Source organism: Oryzias latipes, chromosome 1 (genome assembly GCF_053564925.1).
Source record: "Oryzias latipes strain Hd-rR chromosome 1, Olatipes_Hd-rR_3.1".
NCBI lineage: Eukaryota > Metazoa > Chordata > Actinopteri > Beloniformes > Adrianichthyidae > Oryzias > Oryzias latipes.
Window position 1 is genome coordinate 29,401,518 of NC_136237.1, and position 23,459 is coordinate 29,424,976.

General features: G+C 38.3%; 1 protein-coding gene across 1 annotated transcript in view; it reads left to right on the top strand.

The window, feature by feature from the left end:
* Positions 1-251: 251 nt before the first annotated feature.
* The window catches only part of LOC105358156 (neurotrypsin), a 30,014-nt gene continuing 6,806 nt past the window's right edge, over positions 252-23,459 (top strand). The window contains exons 1-11 of the mRNA XM_078953245.1: positions 252-856; positions 2,143-2,281; positions 3,155-3,327; positions 4,107-4,257; positions 4,712-4,890; positions 5,965-6,106; positions 6,181-6,401; positions 10,874-11,015; positions 15,250-15,455; positions 16,511-16,589; positions 17,781-17,903. Coding sequence (XP_078809371.1) covers positions 526-856; positions 2,143-2,281; positions 3,155-3,327; positions 4,107-4,257; positions 4,712-4,890; positions 5,965-6,106; positions 6,181-6,401; positions 10,874-11,015; positions 15,250-15,455; positions 16,511-16,589; positions 17,781-17,903 — 1,886 coding nt within the window. The 5' untranslated portion in view covers positions 252-525. The remainder of the gene's footprint in view (positions 857-2,142; positions 2,282-3,154; positions 3,328-4,106; positions 4,258-4,711; positions 4,891-5,964; positions 6,107-6,180; positions 6,402-10,873; positions 11,016-15,249; positions 15,456-16,510; positions 16,590-17,780; positions 17,904-23,459) is intronic.

A 23,459-nucleotide genomic window follows, 5' to 3' on the forward strand; every position in this document is an offset into this window, starting at 1 on the left:
GGAGTTAATCACTGTGGATCCAGCTCCTGCAAATGAACCCAAAAACTACTGGAATTTAAACTCTTGGATGTGTCCTGCAGCTCAACTGTGATCCACGTGTGACGATAAACAAATACATTTATAAAAATGTGGTTAACTTGCATTTCATGCCAAAGCTGATTATGCATTCCTGCACAAATGCAAAATGTTATTAATCAATCAAATCAAAATAATTGCTTAACTAATAACCCAAATAAAGGATGACACTAAACAAGTTGTTCAAATTTGGACATAGTGCTGCATGCAGACCTCTGTTCTGCATACATCTCTAAATGCATCGGTGTGTTAATGGATTTTTTTTTCTCCCCCTTGGAGGGGTGCCTGCTCAGCAAGCCACGCAAAAGCGGTTTCATCCATCTGCGCCGTTTTCCCAACACGGGGCTCACTCCCGTCCCAAAGCGACGCGGCTGACATGATGAACCCGTCAGCTGATGAGTAGCTGACATTTTCCCCGTTATCAGCGGCTCAGAGCTGTGGAAACCTAACATGCGTGTGGCGTTGCTCGCGTCTATAGCCGTGGTTCTGGCTGCGAGTGACTGTTATTCCAGCCGCGTCTCCTCTTCAGTCATCCTGCCGTTCACCGACTGCGTTCGGAGCCGCGGAAAGGACGGCTTCTACCGGGGATCCATAGACGTGACCGAGTCGGGCAGCCGGTGCATGAACTGGACCGAAGTGGCCGGATTCCAGGAGCGCCACCCGGGCAAAGGGATTGGAGAGCACAACCACTGCCGCAACCCAGACAGCAGGATCAGACCCTGGTGCTTTTTCAGGAACCACAAAGGCAGGATAGACTGGGGTTACTGCGACTGTAAACAAGGTAAACATGCAGGCCCACACGGAGTTGCGTCAAAAAAAAAAAATCTCAATTAAAAAATATGTATCAAAGCAAATATGGGGGGGGGGGGGGGGGGGGAGATGTGCATGCGCAATAGAAAGGCCCGTGCAGGTTTATTATTCTTGTGTAAAGAGTGTGGCTGTAGAGTGGCCACACTCTACAGCCACACTCTACAGGTTTTGCAAAGGTGTGCAACTTTTGTGCACAGGATCAATACAGACAAAGCATGCATGCTGACAATTCTAATGAATCGGATTTATCTCCCATGAAGGCAGCAGGTGAGAAAGCAACACTTTTGTTTTTCTACTAAAAGTCATTTGCATCTACGACAAACATGCAAACAGTTTAGTGCTGATGCCGAGATGCACACATATTTTTTCTTGAGGGAACATGGTTTACAAAATTTCTTCAATTTAGAGACAGTTGCAAGCTTTATTAAAAAAAATGTTTTATTTTACTCTCACTGCTTACTTTAAGCAGTTGAAACCTTACTAAAGCTTGCAACATTTTTTCTCACAAGTTAGAACATGCTGCTGCTCAAGAATGAATTGATATTTTCACTTTACAGAAAGACACAAAACACTGTAATAATGAAAATTACAATGGCATAAATCATAAGCATAGACATTTACAAAAAAAAAACATTTTCATTGAGTTTTGAAATATTCAGAAATTCAATCAGGGTTTTAAAACTCAGCAAAATGAAACACAATTTTTAGTAAGCTTGAAAAAAATGTCAGTCCATACAGTTTTATTATTCATACTAAAAAGTCTTTAAGAAGGCAGGTGGGAAAATGTAGACACACCAAGTACAGTGGAAGAGTTTTAACCCGTAAGAACCTACGGTGACATCAGTGCAACAGAAACATTAAATGTGTTCTGTGGTTCACTTGGTCTGTGGTATATCCCACATAATTTAATTTTTAAAAACGAATGGTTTCTTATGAGTTAATGAACCTGAGTGCTTCTGTGTCCAAAGATCTGCTGACAGGATTCTCAATGAAGACATTTTGCAGACATTTACAGGCTCTTTCGGTTGATGTTTGTGTTGTTTCAGTCAGTGACTCACAGCATGTCATCTTTACATAAAAAATAAAAAATCCTCTTTCCTGTTTTGGATTGTTTATTGGGAATGAAAACATGCTTGATTGAAAGCATTTGCATACAAATCAATTTGTCTTTTTTGTTTTTTTAAAGTCTTCTGGGTTTTTTCTTCAAATTTTTGTGTCTCAGATTTTCTCTTTTCTTAAACTTTTCTTTCACCTCAGGCTCTGTGCGCCTGCAAGGTGGGCGGTCAAAGCTAGATGGCAGAGTGGAGGTATACCTGGGTGGAGTTTGGGGGTCTGTGTGCAGCAACGACTGGGGGGATGAAGACGCTGCTGTGGTTTGCAGACAGCTCGACGAAGGGTAAGAGGGCGAGCACACATGTGCTCACATGTCTCCTGTTTGCTTTGCTCTGCTTGCCTGCTCCTCTCACTCGTGCTGTGAAACACAGGTGCAAGCACACTGACCATCTGCTGCACAGACTCAAACTGTAACGGCATATTGAGGCCTGACGGAGTGATGGGAATACCATTGATGTTAACCACACTTACTAACCTTAAAGGCACTCCCCTCCATTTTTCTGCAAAGTCTCTGTACTTTTCTGTGTGACCTTTGTATTCTTCCTTTATTCTTTCCAGAGGTTTGAAAAACCTTTAGAATCAGGTATTCAGGTATTTACAAGCTCCTTCTCTTTCTACGTCTCTCCGCTTCACACTGGGTGTATTAGTGATCTTGGGATGTCATCATATCGACATATGTTTCAAGAGATATTTGCAGACAGGCCCTACATATCTGCAGTCTTCACAGAGTAGGGTGCAGTCATTTTCCGAGCAGTGCTTTCATCAACAACAGAGACACACTTATTGCACATGTTGTCCAACACTTGTGCTGGCCTGCTCTCTGGCACGAAACACAGCTTTGTGTGCAGTCATCCCAGCATGTGGACAGGAGTCAATAAAGTATACGGTGGAAACGATATAGGTCAAATGTTAGCCATAAGTCAGCTGGAATTCCTACTGATGACTTACACATGCTCCACAGTTGAAGAACTGGAGACTTTGACGGTTCTGTATTTGGACATCATGATCAAACAAGTCATTTAACAGGCTGCCACTATGAATAAAAAATCTGCTTTACCATTGGCAGAGTTTTTTTACTGTTAATATTTTGTTTCAAAATTTCAATAAGGCCTCCACATGAGCGTTAGTGTCTCACCAACTGTCAATTCACCTCCAGGATCTCGGGACGCGCCCGTGCAGTTCCTCTTTTCCGCACAAGCAAGACCAGAATTCACTGGAAGGAAGTCCATTGCCGAGGAGAAGAGCCAGACTTACTCCATTGTTCCAAGAGTACCTGGAATGGAGAGGAGTGTTTAACCGCTGCAGCTGTTACCTGCATCCAACAGAAAAGTAGACAAGTCTGATTTGAAATAATTAAATCCGAGACTCGAGATTTTCATGACTGAAACTGAGATAAATAGGTTTATTTTCTGAATCTGCTACAATTTCAACAACTCTTCGAAAATGTGATTTAAAATAGTTTTTTTTTAAAGTGCACTATGTGTTTTATTTTTTTGACTGTATATGAGAACCGGACTGAGTGACTCCATCCTCTGGTGTTCCAAACAGGAAGAACCTACTGGTTCCAAGAAGCCAAACTCACATGGACTTCTAGTGATAAATAAACAGCTATTACTCAGTCATTATTTTTGTCAGAATAACCATTTTTGCTCGTATACCTTTTTTTTAACATGTTCTTGTTAATCCTCTTTTTTTCATGGTATTTTTTCTGGAACGCGAGTCATTCAAGTTATGAACTGACCAATCAAATGCCTCGATCAAAGACTGTGGTCTCATGACGAACGTTCAAAATGTTTGATCGACAAACCCTTCTGAGCCCGCTTTCAAATGGTATGGGTGTGGACTTCCAACAAGCTCATTCTTGATTGGCGAGAATGGTTGCCATAGGAACGATGACGCAGACCGATTGAGGTCAATCACTACTTATTGATGTTCTCTGGTTCCAACACGGCATCCATAGCGCAAAATAAATGGGGACTGAATTGGCTTAGTTTGGATGGGTGACGTCACACTCACTCCTTCCAGTTCTTATATACAGTCATTGAATATTTCACAGATAGCATTTTTTGGGAAATGTGTTTAAACTTGAATTCTTGTTTGCACTGCAGCTGTTGTGACACTTCCTATGCGGCTGATTGGAGGGGAATCCGAGTCAGAGGGCACAGTTGAAGTCTTCCATGCAGGGCAGTGGGGTTCCATATGTGATGATCAATGGGATGACAGTGATGCAGAAGTGGTGTGTCGACAGCTAGGGCTAAGGTGAAGATCCAACAGCAAAACTCGCACAAAGATCCGTGCTCACACACAAAATGTATAATGTCAACCAGTAATTGCGAAACAATTGTTTTTTTTGCTTGAAATAAAAAAAAAGGCATGATAGTAGTAGAATTAAGCAGAAATCAGTTGATGTGGGTGTCAAATCGTCTTTCTCTCCCTCAGTTTCCAGAACTATGACAAGTATTCCTTCCATTCAGACACACACACAGAAGAGTCAGCTGTAAAGAACATCTGGGGTCAAACAGTGAATCGGACTCATTGTTCCTGAATGAATTCTAGTAGCAAACACACACGCATACGTAGCAACAGTATATGCTCTGCACATGTGTGTATAATGTCTGCACTGTTGAGCCATTTCTCTGGAGAAAAAAAAGAACTATAAGCTATTTATTCTTACTTTCTATTATTGTTTTGCCTTATTTATTTATTTCTGTAGTGGTGCAGCCAAAGCATGGGGCCAGGCACATTTTGGCAAAAGCTCAGGTCGGGTGTGGTTGGATGAGGTGCGTTGCACAGGCAATGAGCTCTCTCTGGAGCAGTGCACAAAAAGTGCGTGGGGAGAACACAACTGTCTGCACTCGGAGGATGCGGGAGTGTCTTGCCACCCCCTTACAGGTATTTCACCACTCCTGAAGAACATGTGATACGTGCAATGAGGTTGAAGTATGATCATGCTTAAAGATGCTGAGTTTGATCAGTTTTCTGTGCAAAATGAATCAGGAGAGAGACCTGATACTAATTTTTGAAGTGAAAAGATGTACATTATATGTTGGGGAGGAAGTTTGAAAAAATTAACTGAGAAGTAGATACAAATAGGAATCTTTGAAGCTATAGTTTATGCCTGCTGGATTGTTTTTTGCAGCTTCAGACAGGTATGCAGACACTAACAACACCAACATTTTAGAGAATACCTCTTCATGCCCTAAAGCACAATGTCAAGGTGAAAAGTGTATTAATGAATCAAGTGTCAAAAAAAAAAGAAAAAACCTAAAGCGCTTTATTAGCGTAGAAACCAAAAAGTAAGAAAAATCTCAAAATTTTAAATTTTGATTTTCAACTCAACTCAACTCAACTTTATTTATAAAGCACTTTAAACAGAACAAGGTTCACCAAAGTGCTGAACAATACAAAAATTAATAAAAGCAGATGAAAATATAAAGCATAAAACACATAAAATAGGTCCGGATTCCAACTCAGTTAAAAGCCAAAGTGAAAAAATATGTTTTAAGAGCAGATTTAAAAATACTGAGTGAGTTTATCTGTCTGAGGTACAGGGGCAATTCGTTCCAGATTTTTGGTCCGAAGACTGAGAAGGCTCGGTCACCTCTCAGTTTTCTCCTGGTCTTCGAGACGACCAGCTGTGTCTGATTTGTTGACCTAAGGGAGCGGGGGGGATTGTACACCTGAATCAGGTCAGACAGATATTTTGGGGCGAGTCCATGGAGACATTTAAAAACAAATAGGAGAATTTTAAAATCAATGCGTAAGCGAACTGGGAGCCAGTGAAGAGATGCAAAAATGGGATTTTATGACTTTGCTTTTATGAAATGTTTTTTTGTTTTGAAATTTCACATTTTCTTTTCATAGAATATCATGTCATGATCTGACTTTACTAATTAGTTGGATTTTGAAATAAATGTTTAGACAAAGGGTCTTCTACTGCGTTCCTGCTCTGCTCATTCTCTTCAGATGGTGCCACCAGGTTGGTTGGAGGTGCAGGTAGTCACGAGGGCCGTCTGGAAATCTTCTACCAGGGTCAGTGGGGGACAGTTTGTGATGATGGCTGGACTAAGTCTAACTCACAGGTGGTGTGTCGTCAGCTCGGTTACAGGTACTGAAAAATGCTCATGCATCTTACTTAAGGGTAGAGCACATTTTTAACTTGTGGGCACTTATCTCTTGCAGGACTGGCGAAACTCTCCTTCTTGAAGGGCCAGACATACCTCCAGGCCCACGCTTTGGGGTGGGGTCAGGTCCCATTCTTCTAGATGATGTGAACTGCACCGGAAAAGAGCCCAGCCTACTGTTGTGCAGCAGAAGGGAGTGGCTTTGCCATGATTGCTCACACCAGGAGGATGTGCACATTGCATGCAATCCTGAGATCAATGGAGAGAGTCTTCCAGCTAGTAAGATAGCACCCTGTCGTTCTGTTTGAGTAATTCTCGATGGTTCCTAAACCAACAAAAAAGCCTGATGATGTAACTATGCCTGAAACCTAAGACCTTACAAACTTATGCTGAGGTAAAGTAAGTTCATGTGATAAGCGATATTCACTACTCTCTGTATTGGAGAGGTCACATGCACACTTGAGGGAAATCATTAAATCTAACCACCATATGAGATAGGCAATATGAAAACATTTGTGGCACAGATAACAAAAAATATGAATATCCACCTATGCTCTAATTCTGCTCAACCCTTTTTGGGGGTCACAGGGTTGCTGGAACCTATCCTAGCTACTGTTGGGCAAAAGCGGGATACACCCTAGACAGGTTGCCAGTCCATCACATGGTTAAGAAATAAATGTGTCAAGTAATAGTTTAATTCAATTCAGTTTTATTTATATAGCCCAATATTACAACAATAGTAGTCTCAATGGGCTTTCTAATAAACATGGAATCATAAAGAAAATGAAGTCATAGAATTCAAAAGGAAATGGCTAAACTAAACTAGACAGACTAAGATAAACATCTTAATGTTTAAAATGAAAGAGTAAAATAGTTTTTAAAAAGACAAGGTAAAAATGTTCTAAAAAAAAAATAAAAGTGAAAGTCACTGGCCAGCATGTTGATGCAGCCTTGTAATGCACAACACCCTGAGGGTGTATTTAGACTGAACACATTTAGTTCACTTAAAGTGAACCAGAGTTTATTTCCCCCGATAATCCAGAACAAATCTTCCATCTATGAAAAATTCCAGACAAGGACTGCAAAGCATAGGAACTGCACGATTTCTTTCTGCCCCGACCTTGTAGTTCCTGGCCAATGACTAAAGAGATCTGTAGTCATTTGCTTTTGCTTGTAAGTTTTGTTTCGTAATAGAATAGTCCGCTTAAAGGCAGTCTGACTACAGACCAAGGTTTAGAACGTAATGGACTCAGCCAGGAACAACTGGCTTTTCCACTCTGAAAACACCATGAGTCTCACACAAAGTGTGACTGGTTAAATAAAACAACAACAAAAAAAAGCTCAGCAAGTCTCATAAAATTACTTTGACAAAAAACTATGTTTAATTTTGTTATAGCTCTGATTTAAAATAAAATGTATTTGTTTGTTTGGGTGACTGCAGTGCACAGGTAGAGCAGTCAACCCCTGATTTGAATATAGCATGTTCGGTTCCCACCTTGCCTGCCCATGTGTCAAAGTGTCCTTGAGCAAGACTGTGAATTTATAAGTTATTGCCAGTGTTCAGCAGCGGTGCCACTATCAAATTGTGAATGTGTATGGGGTGAATGAAACTGTGACTGCAAAGCTCTTTGGGCCTTCTAAGAAGGTAGTAAAGTGCTGTGTAAGTATAGACAATTTTTTATCAATACATTTGGAAAGTTGATTTAGATTTTGATCTTTTGTTTCTACCTTTTAAAAAATGCACAGAAGTGAGCTTTCCTTTGGAATCACTTTTTTTCATTTTACCTTCTGTGGTCATTACACGTATGGCCTGGTATTTATGGCTGAAATTAATATGAGGCTAAGTTATTTTTAACGATCTCTAGCTCCAAACAGCACTCACCTCTTGACCTCATCCTCTGGTCAATATCTTCTTGCTGGTACTTTGTTGGCTGCTTTGGAGACAATAAAGTATTAGAGTCTGCCATCTGGCCCTTTTAACTCAGAAACTACAAGCAGATGTGGCCTCACAAAATATTTTAAGGCACTATATTTTACAAAAACTTTTTTTTTTTTTTTCACAAAAAAAGAGGAAAATGACAGGAGTTGCTGAGGATGTTGTTGTTAAATCAGTTTGAAAGCAGGGTTTAATGAACTGTAGAAGGCCAGGCTTCCCCCTTTACATTGCAGGTGATGAGAAATGGAAGGAGCAATAAAAGAAACTATATTTTCCCCATGTTTGAAGAGTCATGGAAATCCAAGATGACCTGAAATCTGTTTCTTAGATATCTGCTAGTTTAAATGTACTTTCAGTTGGATCTCATCTTACTAGGCAGACACGCAGAAGATGAAGTCATAAGTGCAAGTGTCAGTGGTTCGTGCCGTGTCAGTTGCTCTAGTCTTAACAACTGGGCTGCCTGTAAAGTCATTTTGACAGTGGTAAACTTGCTTTACCAAATCTTAACAAGGAAAACGTAGAAGAGAAAAAAAATCCCTATATAGTTTTGTAATTGATATACATGTATTTATATACTTTTATATAATAGTAGACATGCAGATTTTGGAGGGTGGCAGGGGGGAATCATCGCATCTTTTGTCACTTTTGTCAATTTTCAGACACCAGCAGTAATCCAGTCAGACTAAACACATATGAAGCAACGTGGGAGATAAAAGTATATCTTCTTGTCATTTTTGCTGTACGGATGCGTTTGACTAATGCAACAAAATATGCCTTTGTGTTTTTAAGAGGTTCTTCTGATAAAATACTTACTTCATTAGTTGGTTGGGGCATTTAGACAAAGGTCAAATGACTATCCTCACACAAATATTCTATTCATGTATTCTTTCAATGCACGTGACATTGCTCATATTTTTTTTATCTTTGAAGGTTTGTGAAAAACAAAAATGCTTTTGAAAAGGACGTGCGTATACACAATGAAAAATGAAACAGATGAAGCCAGTCTGAACTCTTAATCTTTCTGTTTTCTGTTCTATCATTTTCACATTTGTTTGAATTTGTTTGCTCCACGGTTTTGCATGTGCATGATTGTGAACTTGTAAAGGTTTTATTTAATACATACTGCCTCCACATTATTTTTTTTATTACCAGCATGATATTTTAAATACTTAGATAAATATCAACTTCCAACAACCAATTCAAACCAAGCGTTCATGTCATAAAGTATTATTAACTTCCTTAACCTGCCCTCATAAGCTTCTATTGGCAATTCACTGCAATTAATTGTGACAACTTTAGATGTAAAGTTGTAATGGCTTTGACCAGACGTGGGGTATACTTAGATACGCTGCACTGCTTGAATCACATCAGTCAAGATAGATGTGATTAAGTTGGCATGCAATTATGAGGGAGAGAAACAAAAAAAATGGATTTTGGAAAAGAGTTTGATGTATGTTCAATATTAATCAGTAAACACCATGTGTCGCCTTTGGTTGAGAGTTTTTTTTTTCCTGTGGGCTTAAAAAAAGGTGACTGGTTGAATTTGAGATTTTAGTCATGCTGATTATTTATAACATACAACCTCAAAACAACTCCCTTTAGAGGTACATAAAAAAACAAACTTTTTAAAACATAATAATGATTTGGATTAATTTAGCTGGTGGAGGATATAAAGGTTGTTCAAGTTCAGCCATTCCTTTTTTTTTTAATATAATAATCAGGTTAGTGAAGGTGTAAACTGATAATCCACACGTTATTGTACATTCAAACACAATTAATGTATGTGTGTCTGTGTAAGCATATGTTGGTAAAGCAATAATAACTCAATAAAAGCTATAAAAAACAGGAGAAAGAGATTATGAAACATTGGAATACACATTCTGAACATTGTGGCCTTACAGCTGAACAAAACACATGTCAACATTCAGGAATTGACATTGCTTTGGTTTTTTTCAGGGAAAAAAACAAAGCAAAAAAAACAAAATAATTATGCTCTCTGAACAGGACAAGTGCGTACATGTCTTACGTTTTGGAGACACGATTAACAGGACAATCAAGTTTGTTAAGAATTTATGAGTGTTTACTTTTCTATTTCAGGCCCTAATGCTGACTTGAATTAGTATTTTAGAAAACAGGATTTTTTCCGCAAGCTATCGTGAAATTAAACCTCAGATTATGTGCTATATCAGTTGATATGAAAGCACAAATATGTATCTAGAAATGCATGCAGGTGCCATGTTGATGGCTGACTGCAGACATGGAGATCATACACAGTAATTACAGTTGTCTTTAAAAGAGAAAAAAACTCCTGTAAAATGAAGGGTGTGTTTTTTTCCTTACCTAATATCTATAACTCTACATGCTGGGTTGAACTTTTGTTACAGCACTGGCAGGTATATTCTCACCCACTTTTGGATCAGTAAAACAAAGTCAACCGGGACAGGGAAAAAATCCTTTAATTCTGGTCATGACTTTGGTCTTTGACTTTGTTTCAGCAGCCATAGTTTGACCTTGCCCTATAAAAAAAGCTGATTGCATCATAGCCACTTTGAATATTTTTTTACATTCACATTAGTTGGTTTGATTTGATTTATGAAACAAAATTCACAAAAAATCTCCATAAAGAAAATCATATAGATACATAAAAAGGGCAAAAATGTAGTTATTTGGGACTTCACTGCACTTTAAAGTGACTATTACCAGTCCATCAAGTTTCTTTGTGTCATAATTTAAATCTACAGTAAAAAGAAAAACAAAAAAAGATCACAGCAGGACTTAATGTGGTCCAATATTTGAATTGTCTATTTGCTTTCAGGTTTACGGGTAAGGCTTGCGGGGGGAGAAAGCTCCAGAGAAGGGCGTGTTGAGCTCTACCTGTTCGGTCAGTGGGGCACTGTCTGTGATGATGGGTGGACTGATCAAGACGCTGAGGTTGTCTGCAGACAGTTGGGATACAGGTATGACATTTCTAAGTGTTTTTGTGTCCTTGCCTCATGCATTTGTTGGAGCTTAGATGAAAGTGCAAATGAAATGCGCATGGCAAATTACAAATCTCTCCTTGGTTTTGGTTGTTATTGAAACCTGCCTTGTTCTCACAGGACCACTGCAGGTGAAAGTAAAAGAAGATTGTAGGTGTTGTTTTCACCCCTTGTGGATATAAACATAAGGTGGCACTGACGTCCTAATGCCTGACATACCTTATGTTTTGACGTCACAAAGGTCTGTCAAGCCTCTCCCAGCACTGGCAGCCAAAGAGAACTGTCGGAGTGACTTATAGAATAGATAAAAGAAAACACTCCATCAGAACCCAAGAATTTGTGGTATAGAAAACAAAAATGAACAAAATGTTTCAGAGTGATAAAAGATAAGCAAGAGCTGCTGGAATAGCTTAATGCTGTCTAGGACATCTCCTTTCATCTGGATGACATGTGAGATAAGCTTTTCTTGCTCCATGAATAGAATCAAGTGGATGTATAAGAAGAATGGATGATTCTTCTAGAGCTTTTTTGATGCAGGGCTGTTATAAATGTTTATATTCATAAGCTCTGGTAATAATTATCCGGTGCAATGAGAAATTTTCAAGCATGATCTTTGGTGTCTGTTTAGTTTCTAAGTCCAAGCGCTGCAAACCTATTATCAGTCAAGAAGTCAGCAAACCAGGGAAATTGTATTCAATTCATCTTCTATTAGTGTTCAAAGCAGATCTTAATAAAATAACTTGCACTTTTGCATTCATAGTAAGTTTGCATCAAGGGGACTGGCTGTATGTGGCTACTTTAGAAGCAGCAGAGAGGAGAAAGAAGAGCGCAGTTCAAACTTGCGGCTTTGTGCGCACGAATGCACAGTGGGGTTGTCAGCAACGTCATCTCACAACAAGAAGTTTGTGGTTTTACATTGCTCATGCATGGGCTTTCTCCTGCCTCTCTGGTTTCCCTGCATGCTCCAAAACACAAAGGTTTGGTTGACTCAGAATTGTGAGTGTGTGCAAGGCGAAGTTAACAGAGTTAAATATGGATTTTGCAATTTCGTCTGCTTTAAAAAGTTGGTGAAATTTGGACAAAAAGAAATCTAGCTGAGCGCGTAAGTGCGCTTGAGTAAAATCACAATCCTACTCAGGATGATCTAATGTGTCAAATTATGAAAGGTAATATCAATGAAAAAAAGGAATTTAGGATGCAATTACCTTAAAAACAAGCATGTAAAAAAAAATCAGATTTAAAGTCCCACTCCAATCATAATTTAATTTATATTTAAAATGATCCTAGTTGTCTTTCAATTATGATTATGTCCTTTTTAGCCAAAAAAAACACCAAACCAACATTTTCTAGGACATAGTTCCTGCAGAGTGGCAGTAGTTCATCCAAAATTCACTTCAGAGTTGTGGGCGGGACTGTTGGGGCAGAGTAAGCCTGCCTCCACTTCCCATCATCCACCTGTTAACACTTTTTCCTGCTAACTAACAGCCCCTCACATCCCCAACCAAATATATTGCTCGCCATTTTATGGTGCAACAATCCAGCCATACATTTTTGAGCTGGATGCCAGCTAGGACGAGGATCTAGTCGGCATTAGAGAAGTGGATGCCTAGAAATGTGGCGGAAGCAGGGAGCTTATGGCCGCCGATTGTTAGTTCTACATCACACCTAAAAGCTTTTTCAAATGGCATTTTTTGTCTGCTCCTGGTTCAACGATTTGAAGAAAAAAAAATGCTTAAAAATACAATTTTGAGCTTAATTTTTACATTATGTCCATCATGGTAAAAATGCCACAGAAATATGTTAAAAAACACATTTTTTAGTGGGTCTTTGAGTTTCCTCAATTTTTCACAAAGATAATCTTTTTTTTTTGCCTTTACCTTGATTTGAAGGCATTTCCTTCCATTTTCCATGTCTTAAGCATTTGTTCTGATCAGAATGCTGGAAAAGAGCTCAAAATCATGAGGAAAACTATTATGGTTTGTGGTTTTGCAATGTGATCACTCTACACACTTAAATGAATCCAGACTCTCTTCTCTGCTTGTGTAATCCATCACAGTCTCAAAGGTTTTTTTTTTTTTTCATGTCTTGTGCTCAGCCCCCGATTGTCTGTCTGTTAGTCTGTCTTTTGTCGTCATCTGTAAACTTCTGTTTTCACCTCTGGCTTCATCACACATGTCTTTAGTTTTCAAGTTGGCTGACAATGAAGAAACTACAGATTTTTCTTTCAAATCACATAAATAGGCAACTTTTTATTATAATATTTTTTCCTCTAGGGTTTATTAGCCTATCTCTGACATATTTCCAACTGCATTACCTGATGATCTAAACTGCGTCTGGTTGTCTCCTTTTGATACCTAGTTGTCCTCCTACAAGTCCCCTATTTTTGTGACAGTCATGTCAATCATATGGACAAAAGAGACATCTGGATTGCATGAGAATGAGCGAGTTAAGGAATTTGTTGGACATGTGTAAAAGGCATGTTAGGATGATAATTGTGGGTCACGCAGGGTGTGGACACTGTTTTCTCAATGTATAGCACGGACCCAAAGGGACAGAAGTGTTTCCAATGGTGATCAAGTAACTCAAACATTCTCAAGTAAGGCTGAATTTAACTAACATGTGTGCTACAATTTTTTTAACACTGAGAAAAGAACACTGTGCCATCAAGGGGCAAAACATATTCAAAATAGTTATTAAGTTTGGGCTTTTCTGAACCTTTGGGGTTTTGTAAAAAAAAAGAAAAAGAAAAAAAACACTTGCTTTTTTTTTCCAGGATAGGACTTTCTTAATCCCATAATGGGGCAATTTCACTTCATCAGCAGTGCTGAACTCAATTTTATAGAGACAAATGTTTTAAACGTATGCCAGGTCTGGATTCTAGGCAGGCCAGTTCATGCCTCTTTGGATTTTGTGTGAGAGTTTTGTTTTTATGATGCTGGTTTTTGAATTAAGCTGTAATAAGAAAAGCCACATGACGTTTTTATGCTTTTATTTTAACAAACTATTTCAAGATCTTTTTTATTCAACTTATTAAAGTTTTTTTTTTTGTTTAAAGTCAGTCTTTTACTACCCTGTGTCCACAAAAAGTAGCACTTTTGGAATTCAGAGTGATTGTATCTTATTGAATGACTTTTCAATTTCCAAGTATTGTTTGGTCAGGAAGTGGAGGATCCAAAGTAATTTCAGGAACTTAAAACTCTCATGAAGAGCCACAGTACAAGCATGACATGACCATGAAACAAATGAAACAGAAAGTGGGCCAGGGCCGCAGATGAGCATAAATATACTGAGCATAATTATCTTAAATTAGGTCAGCTGTGGGTAATCATCTGATGAAACCAGGTGAGACTGTGACATGGGGGGAAAAACACAAAACAGAAGCTAGAAAACATAACTGAGATCAAACAAAGCAAAGAAAAAAGGCAAAATCTTCACATTTAAAGTATTTATTTATAGAAATGTGGAGCTTGTTAACTCAAGAAAAGACAGGTTTTTTGTAAAAATGACACAATTCAAGTTCTTATAACATTATTTTGCAGAATTTTCAAACCTTGACATCTTTTAGCTAACTGGTGTCCAAAATGAACTACTTTGCTCTATTTTTTCTATTATTTTTTAACTTTGTACTTATATCAGATGGTATTGCAATTTAACAACTGCTGCAGTGTTTTTATGTATTTCCACAGAAGCACATCAAGCAGACATTATGTCAGTTTCTAGGCTCAGATCCAGCTGATTTGAAGGTTCACCCTCTGCATACTAAGTACTGCCCAGGGAGCTATAGGAGACATAGATGTAACACTTAATCTGTCATAGTTAGAGACATGGGACTCCCAACGGGTGAGTCTGGTTAGAAAAGTTGTCACCCAATGAACTTATAAGCCAGTCTCTTTCAGTTATCTATCAATCATAATCGAAATCAGCTAGTCCACACACCCCAAGCCTATGGTCTCATGGGAAATGTGAAAAGGAGCTGTTTGTAGCTTAAAGTCAAAGGTGAGGCGGTAATACAAGCATAGCTGATATCATGTCCCAGAATGAAGTACAGTCTGACCTCATCTTAACCCTGCAGGCCAACCCATAACTTCTTTATTCTTTATGATACTCTTCATTTTTTAAGTTGTTTTGTCCGTTTGCATAGAAGATTCTAGGATTTTCTTTGTAATCCACATAATTGAGAAAGCTGTTCAAATGAAATGTCTGTTTTTCCTAGTGGTGCCGCTAAAGCACGCTTGATGGCATACTTTGGCGAAGGGACGGGCCCTATCCACATGGACAACGTGAATTGCATCGGTGACGAGCGTTCAATAGCAGACTGCATCAAACAAATGCCCGGCACACACAACTGTCGCCACAGCGAGGATGCTGGAGTCATTTGTGACTATGGTGAACCGCAGCACAGTACCAAAGAGGCCAAAGGTCAGTCAGATCGGGGTATGGCACCCCCCCACCCCCCACCCCTCCACTTAAGTGAAACCCAACTCTGTTGATTTATACGGAGTTCTAGTCAAACCATAATATGTTTAGCAAACACTGCCAACGTTAGCTGTGCACCAAAAACTTAATGAGAAACAACCGACAGCGGGGAAAGGAAGAGGTAAGGCGTTTGGCACAAAGTCAGGGGCTTCAGTAAGAGTGTATGAGCAGATGGTAAAATGAGTTAGCTGAGTTATTGCTGCTTACTGCCCGCTGCATTTTAGGACTGGCTCACAAAGTGCTTTCTGTAACCTCCTGCCATTCCTCACAGGCTACGGTGGTTGGATTCAATGATCATTTATTCATATATAGTTCCTTAATTTACTAATTAAATTTTATTGCAATACTAGTTTATTTTGCATTTACGGTACCTAAGGAAATCTGTGATTACAAAACTTCTACTTTGCCACATTGGGTTACAACTGTCTTTCTGCTTGATTTTTTTCTGTTGTTAGAGCTTCCAGATTTTAGAAAAGATGTAAAATGTGTAACATTAGATTTGATTTATTATTGAAATGCAGAGTTTGCTATTATTCCATGCTTTTCACACTTAAAAAAAGAAATCATACCTTCAAGCTGTTACATAACAAGTAAGAAGCTTTCTTCCATTAGTTACATTTTTATCTGAGCAATTATCTGAGCGGCCTCATCTTGTTTATTATTATCTGTAAGAAACCCTACTTTTTCTAGACTATACGATGTGACTCATTCACCTACTTCTATTGGGTTTTCATCAAAATGGACAGCAATGTATAAGGATGTTTTGTCTGTTCGGTTACTAGCCTTAAAATTTGCACACGCTCTGAATGTTAAAGTTATTTATTTAACTTGTCATCGATTTCAAGCTCCAACGTCATAGCATAAGATGAATTTCAAGCATCATGCTCTTGATCATTCTAAATATTTAACAAACCCAAAATCTGAGATTGTACGAAAGGTTTTGCAATTACTCTCCCTTCCACCTCCTCAACACATGCTCGGTCTTTTGTTTCTGGCAGATCCTGCCATCTCACTTTGTGGTCTGCGGCTTGTCCATACTCGCCAGCGCCGAATCATAGGTGGAGAAAACTCTCTAAGGTAAGCTGTGGCGGATATGGGGGATTATTGACAGGACAGGGAGAGTCTGAAGCAGAGGGAATTCTTATCCTACTGAGCATGTGTGGTGCATTCAAGAATGTGCTAAATGTGGGATTTTGTACGCGCTTTCAGCACACGGTGTTCACTCTGGACTGTCGCTACCCGAAACTCATGCATGACTTGGTGTGAAAATGTCGAAGTGGTGCAAATCTTGCTCCAGGTTTTTTCCTTTACAGCTCTATTCCGATATGTGAACGTTTGTTGTTAAATAATTCCGGCCGGGCACAAACGGCAATTATGGATTTGTCCTCCATGACCGATTTTCATATGGTTGGTACTTCTGTGTTTTGAAAAGGACGCTACCCAGACGTCACTACCAAAGCAAAGTCCCCGATTGGTCAAAGTTCAACTGGTTTTACTTTTGACATATGCACAATTGCCACACAGTTTGTAAGTAGAGCCCGAAAACAGACTTAAAATAAATGCGTAGCGATGCTTGTACATGCATTTGCATGTATATGCATATACAGGCATACATATTCTTTTGAATAGTCTTTTAATTGGAAGTAGTTGCTCAAACAGGCATTTCTGAACCCATGAATTACACATTATTGTAAAAGAGAAAGAGGACATTATTATCTGCTAAAACAGCAATTGTCACCTGCGTGTGCTTTTGCTGTTTTGTGCTGTTTCAGTGGTTGTAAAGAGTAAATATTTTCTATGTATAAATGATACATGCCATGGGTTATAAATCATTAAAAGATCTGGCAAAACATCACTACTTTTTCCCCAGTTTCCATTCACCTATAAGAATGAGAAAGCTCAAACCTGAGGCTAATGAGTGGCAGAGATCCAAAGATGCAGATGTTTTATTGCTCTTGTTCTTGCTGCATTTATGCACACACAGGGATGGTTTACAGTTGCATGTTTATACTTCACAAAGCCACATGTAAACTAACTGTGGCGTCTATGTGAATGTTTATGACATTTCTGACTATTTAAATTCAGGTGCAATGACCTCATGTGCTGACTTTATAACAGAACGACTTCTTTCTTTGTGCTAATGGTTTCAATATTTTATGAAACACAATGCCTCTGCACAGCAGTTCATTTATGCAATTTTGTGATTCATCTGCGATTGAAAAATGTCTGTTTTTGTTGTACGATTTGGCTGTGTGATTGTGTTTACAGGGGTGGCTGGCCGTGGCAGGCCGCTATTCGTTTACGAGGATCCAAAGGTGATGGGAGGCTGGTGTGTGGAGCAACTCTCATTGACACTTGCTGGGTCCTAACTTCAGCACATTGCTTCAAAAGGTAAAAACTTACATTCCCCCACTCAAATACACACACATTGTTTAGTGTTTATTGGAGTCCAAAAGTGTGCACCTTTTTATGCACCTTGTTTTACAGTTTGTTTGTAAAGCGGACATCAGTTTATGTTACTGTTTGAACTCAATCAAAGCTGAGCTACACTTCCTAATGCAGTGTTTTTCAACCAGTGTGCCGCGGCACACTAGTGTGCCGTGGGAGATGGTCAAGTGCGCCGTGGGAAATTGCCCTCATTCACTGATCTAAAAACATTTTCCATCTCCAGGATATCAGCTCTGTGTTCATCCAAACAGGCCCTGATAAAACACTGAGTAGTTAAGAATATAAAATATCTTAAAATTACTTTTTCTTTGTGTTTATTTGATTCTATTAAAGACATTTTGATAAGAATCACGGTACCGCGATTTAGCTGCAGCTATAAGTGTGTAAGGAAAAGTCCCGCCCCTTTAACTGTCTCCGCCAATCATTCTTGAAGGCTTAATCACATGTCATCAGTCTGACCAATCAGAAGTGGTTAAAGTCTTCACTTCCTTGTTCTTAATTCTGCTGATAAAGTTGCTCAGTTCTAACAAAAATACGGTGGTTCATCTCTTATAAAAAAACAGCCGCAATTATCATACAAATCCACGTGAGATTTTGGGGGGGGGGCTGTCGATCAATACAGACCATGAATTTCTGTTTTTTTTTTTTTTTGGATGCTCATGCTGGTGTGCCGCGGGATTTTTGTCAGGGTTAAAGTGTGCCGTGGCTCAGAAAAGGTTGAAAAACACTGTCCTAATGCATACATGCATGTATTAAAAAGGTCCCTGAGGACTGTTTGCATTCCTCTGCTGGCGGGGGAAAATTAAGTCCTTCCATAGCAAATTCTATGTATTTTGAACCATTTTTCAATACAATGAAGTATCTTTAATTATTAACAAAAGGACAATCACCTAAAAACAATGAGGGCTAAAGGAAAGTATCAAATCAGTGTTGGGCTGAAACTGGGTGAAATGTGTATTTTAACCCTCAATTCAGTTGCATGTGGGATGACCTTTTTTAGTTTTACAGAATTTACGACTACGAGCCTCACATTTTTGTGCAGGAATTTGGCCACCTTCCTTTTCTATTAGTTCACTAGGTCTGCATGTTTACGTTGGAACGTAGATTATGGTATGTCAAACATTTAGACAGGTCAAGCCATCTAACTCATTGTAACTTATTCTCGTTCTTTCCTTTTTTCTTCTCGTTCTTCTCACGTTACACTATTTTGGTGCAGAATTAAAATTTGAACAAAGATTGTTTCCACAAAGCTTTTGCTATTTAAAGGTGCGCCCAGTTTGAGTGCATAATACTACATGTATGATCCTACTATGAGGCAAATCAAGGTATGTTCAAAGCACAGTCAACCCCCCCACGTAATTTAAAGTGCAAACAAAAGACTTTCAGCAGTCTGACACTGACCCAAAAAGTGTAGCTGTAGTCAGAGTAAAGGTCTGTCTAATGTCATCAGGAAGACTTTCTGATTTTAGCTGCAGGAAATTTAACAATTCACTGTGTTTAGTCCCGACTCTGGACACCAGGAAAAACCTGTTCCTGAGCTTCTTATAGTCTAACGTGGTTCATATGGGACCATCAGGTCTATGAGCGACAAGAAGCCAGTGCAAAAACCTAGGACAGGACTTATATGGTCATACTTCCTGGTTTTAGTCAGGACCCAAGCAGCAGCATTCTGGATTAAGTGCTGATCCCTCACAGCAGATTAATCTGTAATAGTGGTTTAACTGCTGGGGATAAATGTTTAAATATGTCTCTTTAGGTCTTGTTTAGAAAGTATATCTTCTGCCAATGTTTTGGAGATGGCACATGCCTATAAACTTAATATTTTTTAATCTGACTATTAAATTAATTAAATTCAGGTCTGATCACATGTTTACATCTAGATTACAAACTTGACTTGTTGGTTTTATACAGTCAATGGTTCTACCCAAAGTCTTATTGAACACGTTCAACATTACTTTACTACGGCCCTTTCACAGGCTTTTTTCTGACCTAGTCCCCTCCATGGCCCCTTTTCTAATAGTTTCAATCTTAACGTTGTCCAGAACCTTTAGATATATATAGAAATATAAGTCAAACAAATAATCCACATTAGAACAAGAGGTATTATCATCCCAAAGACCAGCAGCACCCGAATGCAGATGCATGTGACGAAGGCATTTGCCGGACTTCAGACATAAAAGTAAAGTTAGGTGGACTGGATTAAAAAAGAACTACATCAATCATTTTGCTACCTAACCATGCCTAATTTTTAAACATTACATCCAGATTAATAGTGGTAAAAAAGAAAGAACATGAAATAAATTTGTTTTAGTGGGATCTGACAGTATCGGCTTACAATGGATCTGTATTAAATGTTGCTGACTGTAAAGTTAAGCTGTTTTCCTCTTCCAATATTTACAAGAGGGCTGTGGCTCACAGGATAATTGAGTACATTGTATAATACTGTCCCTGTGTTTTGACAAAGCCACATTTCTTTGTCTCTTACTATGGGACTTTTTATTGAAAAGATCCAAGTCTAATCCTGGAAAAGTCATAACTGCAAATGCCCTTCACGCATTAAATATCAGATTGCAGAGGAAGACGAGGAAGTTAATATGGCAGAAGGAGGGGCCATGCTGAACACTGGTCAAACAAGAGGTAGACAATACTTTTTTGATTTTTTTTTAAGATAAAAGTTGTATTTTAATTGACGTTTAAAAGCAAATATGATTTAAAAATATAATTTACACAGTAAACGTGTCAAATTAATCCCACCTTATGTTAAAATGTATTTGTGTCATTTTTGAAATTGTAATCATTTTTCAAGTAATAATTCAATAAACATGCAAATTGAATTTTAATTGATTTAAAGATTCAATTAAAAGAAAAAACAAATAAATAATTAAAAACATTTGTGTGCCCACAACATAATGGATGACGTCAGTCTGTTTTTAAGTTTAATGGGAAAAATGTTGTTGTCTGTTGCGTTTTTATATTTCTCTTTTAACCTTTGTTCAGTTTGTAAAGAATAAGTGTTTGTAATCAGCTGAGCTGAGTATTTGCGTTGAATTCCCGAGAAGCCAAATGTATTGTGTTTTTTCCTAGACAGCTAAAGGTGCCTGTCACTCTTATTTGGAGCAACTAACAAGTCCTACATTTTAATAATCAGATGCAATGCAAATATCTGTAAGGGTTCCAGCTTGGAATTGAAAAGCATAAACCCATTTTATCTGTTTGTTTGTTTGTTTTGTCCAATTTGAAATCTTAAATGGCATTATTATTTAAAGCATATTTTCATTATCTTGGTGAGTTTATACAATGTTATAGTAAGTTATTATAACCCTTATTGTTGAATGCCTAATTTGTCTACTCCCTTTAGGGCTCACTTTTTGCTTTGAATAAGTTGACATAAGTGACTGAAGGTGGAGTCCAAGTCTCTGGGCTATTGAATAAATAATGAAAGAATTAAAAGGTGAATACCTAGAAGGACCTAAAAGAACTTGTGTGTGTGTCATTCAGGATACACCCTAAAACCTGCACAACCTTATTACTATTGACGTGTGTTATTGTTGCTGATTTATTTGATGAGCTCAACAGAATCTTTTTAATATTTTAAATACTACACGTCTGGGTTTGATGAAATTGATGTGATGCATTACAATGGGTTTGACTGACAGCTATGTGTTAATACATCCCTAATAACCAAATAGCTATTGTGTGTATACTCTTAGGGCTCACTTTTTACTCTAAATGTCTTGTAATAATTGACTGCTATTGGAGTTAATCTCTTTGATCTATTGTGTAAATAATGAAGAGGTGGATCTCTAAATTCCTTTTATATAAAGTCAAATAATAAACTCTTGTGCATGGGTGTGTGTTTGTCATTTCAGTGAAATGTAGTTTAGGATACACCCTAATTAAAAAAAGCTTTGTTTTGTTGACCTTGAGATGATAAAAAAACTAGGTTGGAGCTTTTGTTTAGTTAATTTAGTGAAAAACTAATACTGAAATTCAGTCAGAAACCACCATTATTCTCTTATATGACCATATCAAAAATTCCTTTTTTTTGAAGAGTGTTGTGTCTTCTGAAACATTGAGACTCTGTCTAAATTCACAGGTTAATCCCCCCCCCCCCCCCCCCCCAACAAATTGGGTATAATCCAGATGAGCCCGTTTTTCATAGATTTCTTCTGGATCCCATGCTTGTTCAGTATCAAATTGTTGATTAAAACGGAACGCCAATATGTGCCATAAATGTAAGTTTGGGTTATTTTTGGACCTTTTGGATGAGTGGTAAATTTGGAGAGAGGTTTTAGCACCAATTTGCCTTTCTCAAAATCTCCTCTTTTCATACGGGACCACATTTTATTTCTTAACCAACAAACTAAAATAAAGGGTGAGAGATGATGAGCAGTGGAACCACATTTAATATTTTTAGTGATTTACATAAAGAAATCAGACATACAGTACAGACCAAAAGTTTGGACACACCTTCTCATTCAAAGAGTTTTCTTTATTTTCATGACTATGAAAATTGTAGATTCACACTGAAGGCATCAAAACTGTGAATTAAAACATGTGGAATTATATACATAACAAAAAAGTGTAAAACAACTGAAAATATGTTATATTGTAGGTTCTTCATTAGCCACCTTTTGATTTGATTACTGCTTTGCACACTCTTGGCATTCTCTTGATGAGCTTCAAGAGTTAGTCACCTGAAATGTTTTTCACTTCACAGGTGTGCCCTGTCAGGTTTAATAATTGTGATTGTTTGCCTTATAAATGGGGTTGGGACCATCAGTTGTGTTTTGCAATAGTCAGGTGGATACACAGCTGATAGTCCTACTGAATAGACTGTTAGAATTTGTATTATGGCAAGAAAAAAAGCAGCAAAGTACAGAAAAAAGACTGGCCATCATTACTTTAAAAAATGAACTTGAGTCAGTCCAAAAAATTGGGAAAACTTTGAAAGTGTCCCCAAGTGCAATCACAAAAACCATCAAGTGCTAGAAAGAAACTGGCTCACAAGCGGACCGGACAATGGCCCCAAACACCCCTCCAGGCTGAGTCAGGGCTATTTGACCAAGAAGGAGAGTGATGGATGCTGTGCCAGATGACCTGGCCTCCACAGTCACCGGTCCTGAACCCAATTGAGATGCTTTGGGGTGAGCTAAGCATCTCCGGAAACTCCTTCAAGACTGTTGGAGACCATTTAAGGTGACTACCTCTTGAAGCTCATCAAGAGAATGCCAAGAGTGTGCAAAGCAGTAATCAAATCAAGAAGTGGCTACGTTGAAGAACCTACAATGTGACATTTTAGGTATTTCACACTTTTTTGTTATGTATATACCGGTAATTCCACATGTGTTAATTCACAGCTTTGATGCCTTCAGTGTGACTCTACTATTTTCATAGTCATGAAAACAAAGAAAACTGTTCGTAAGATAAGGTGTGTCCAAACTTTTGGTCTGTACTCTATGTGTAAACAATTAAATTGAAATAACCAGCCAACAAGTG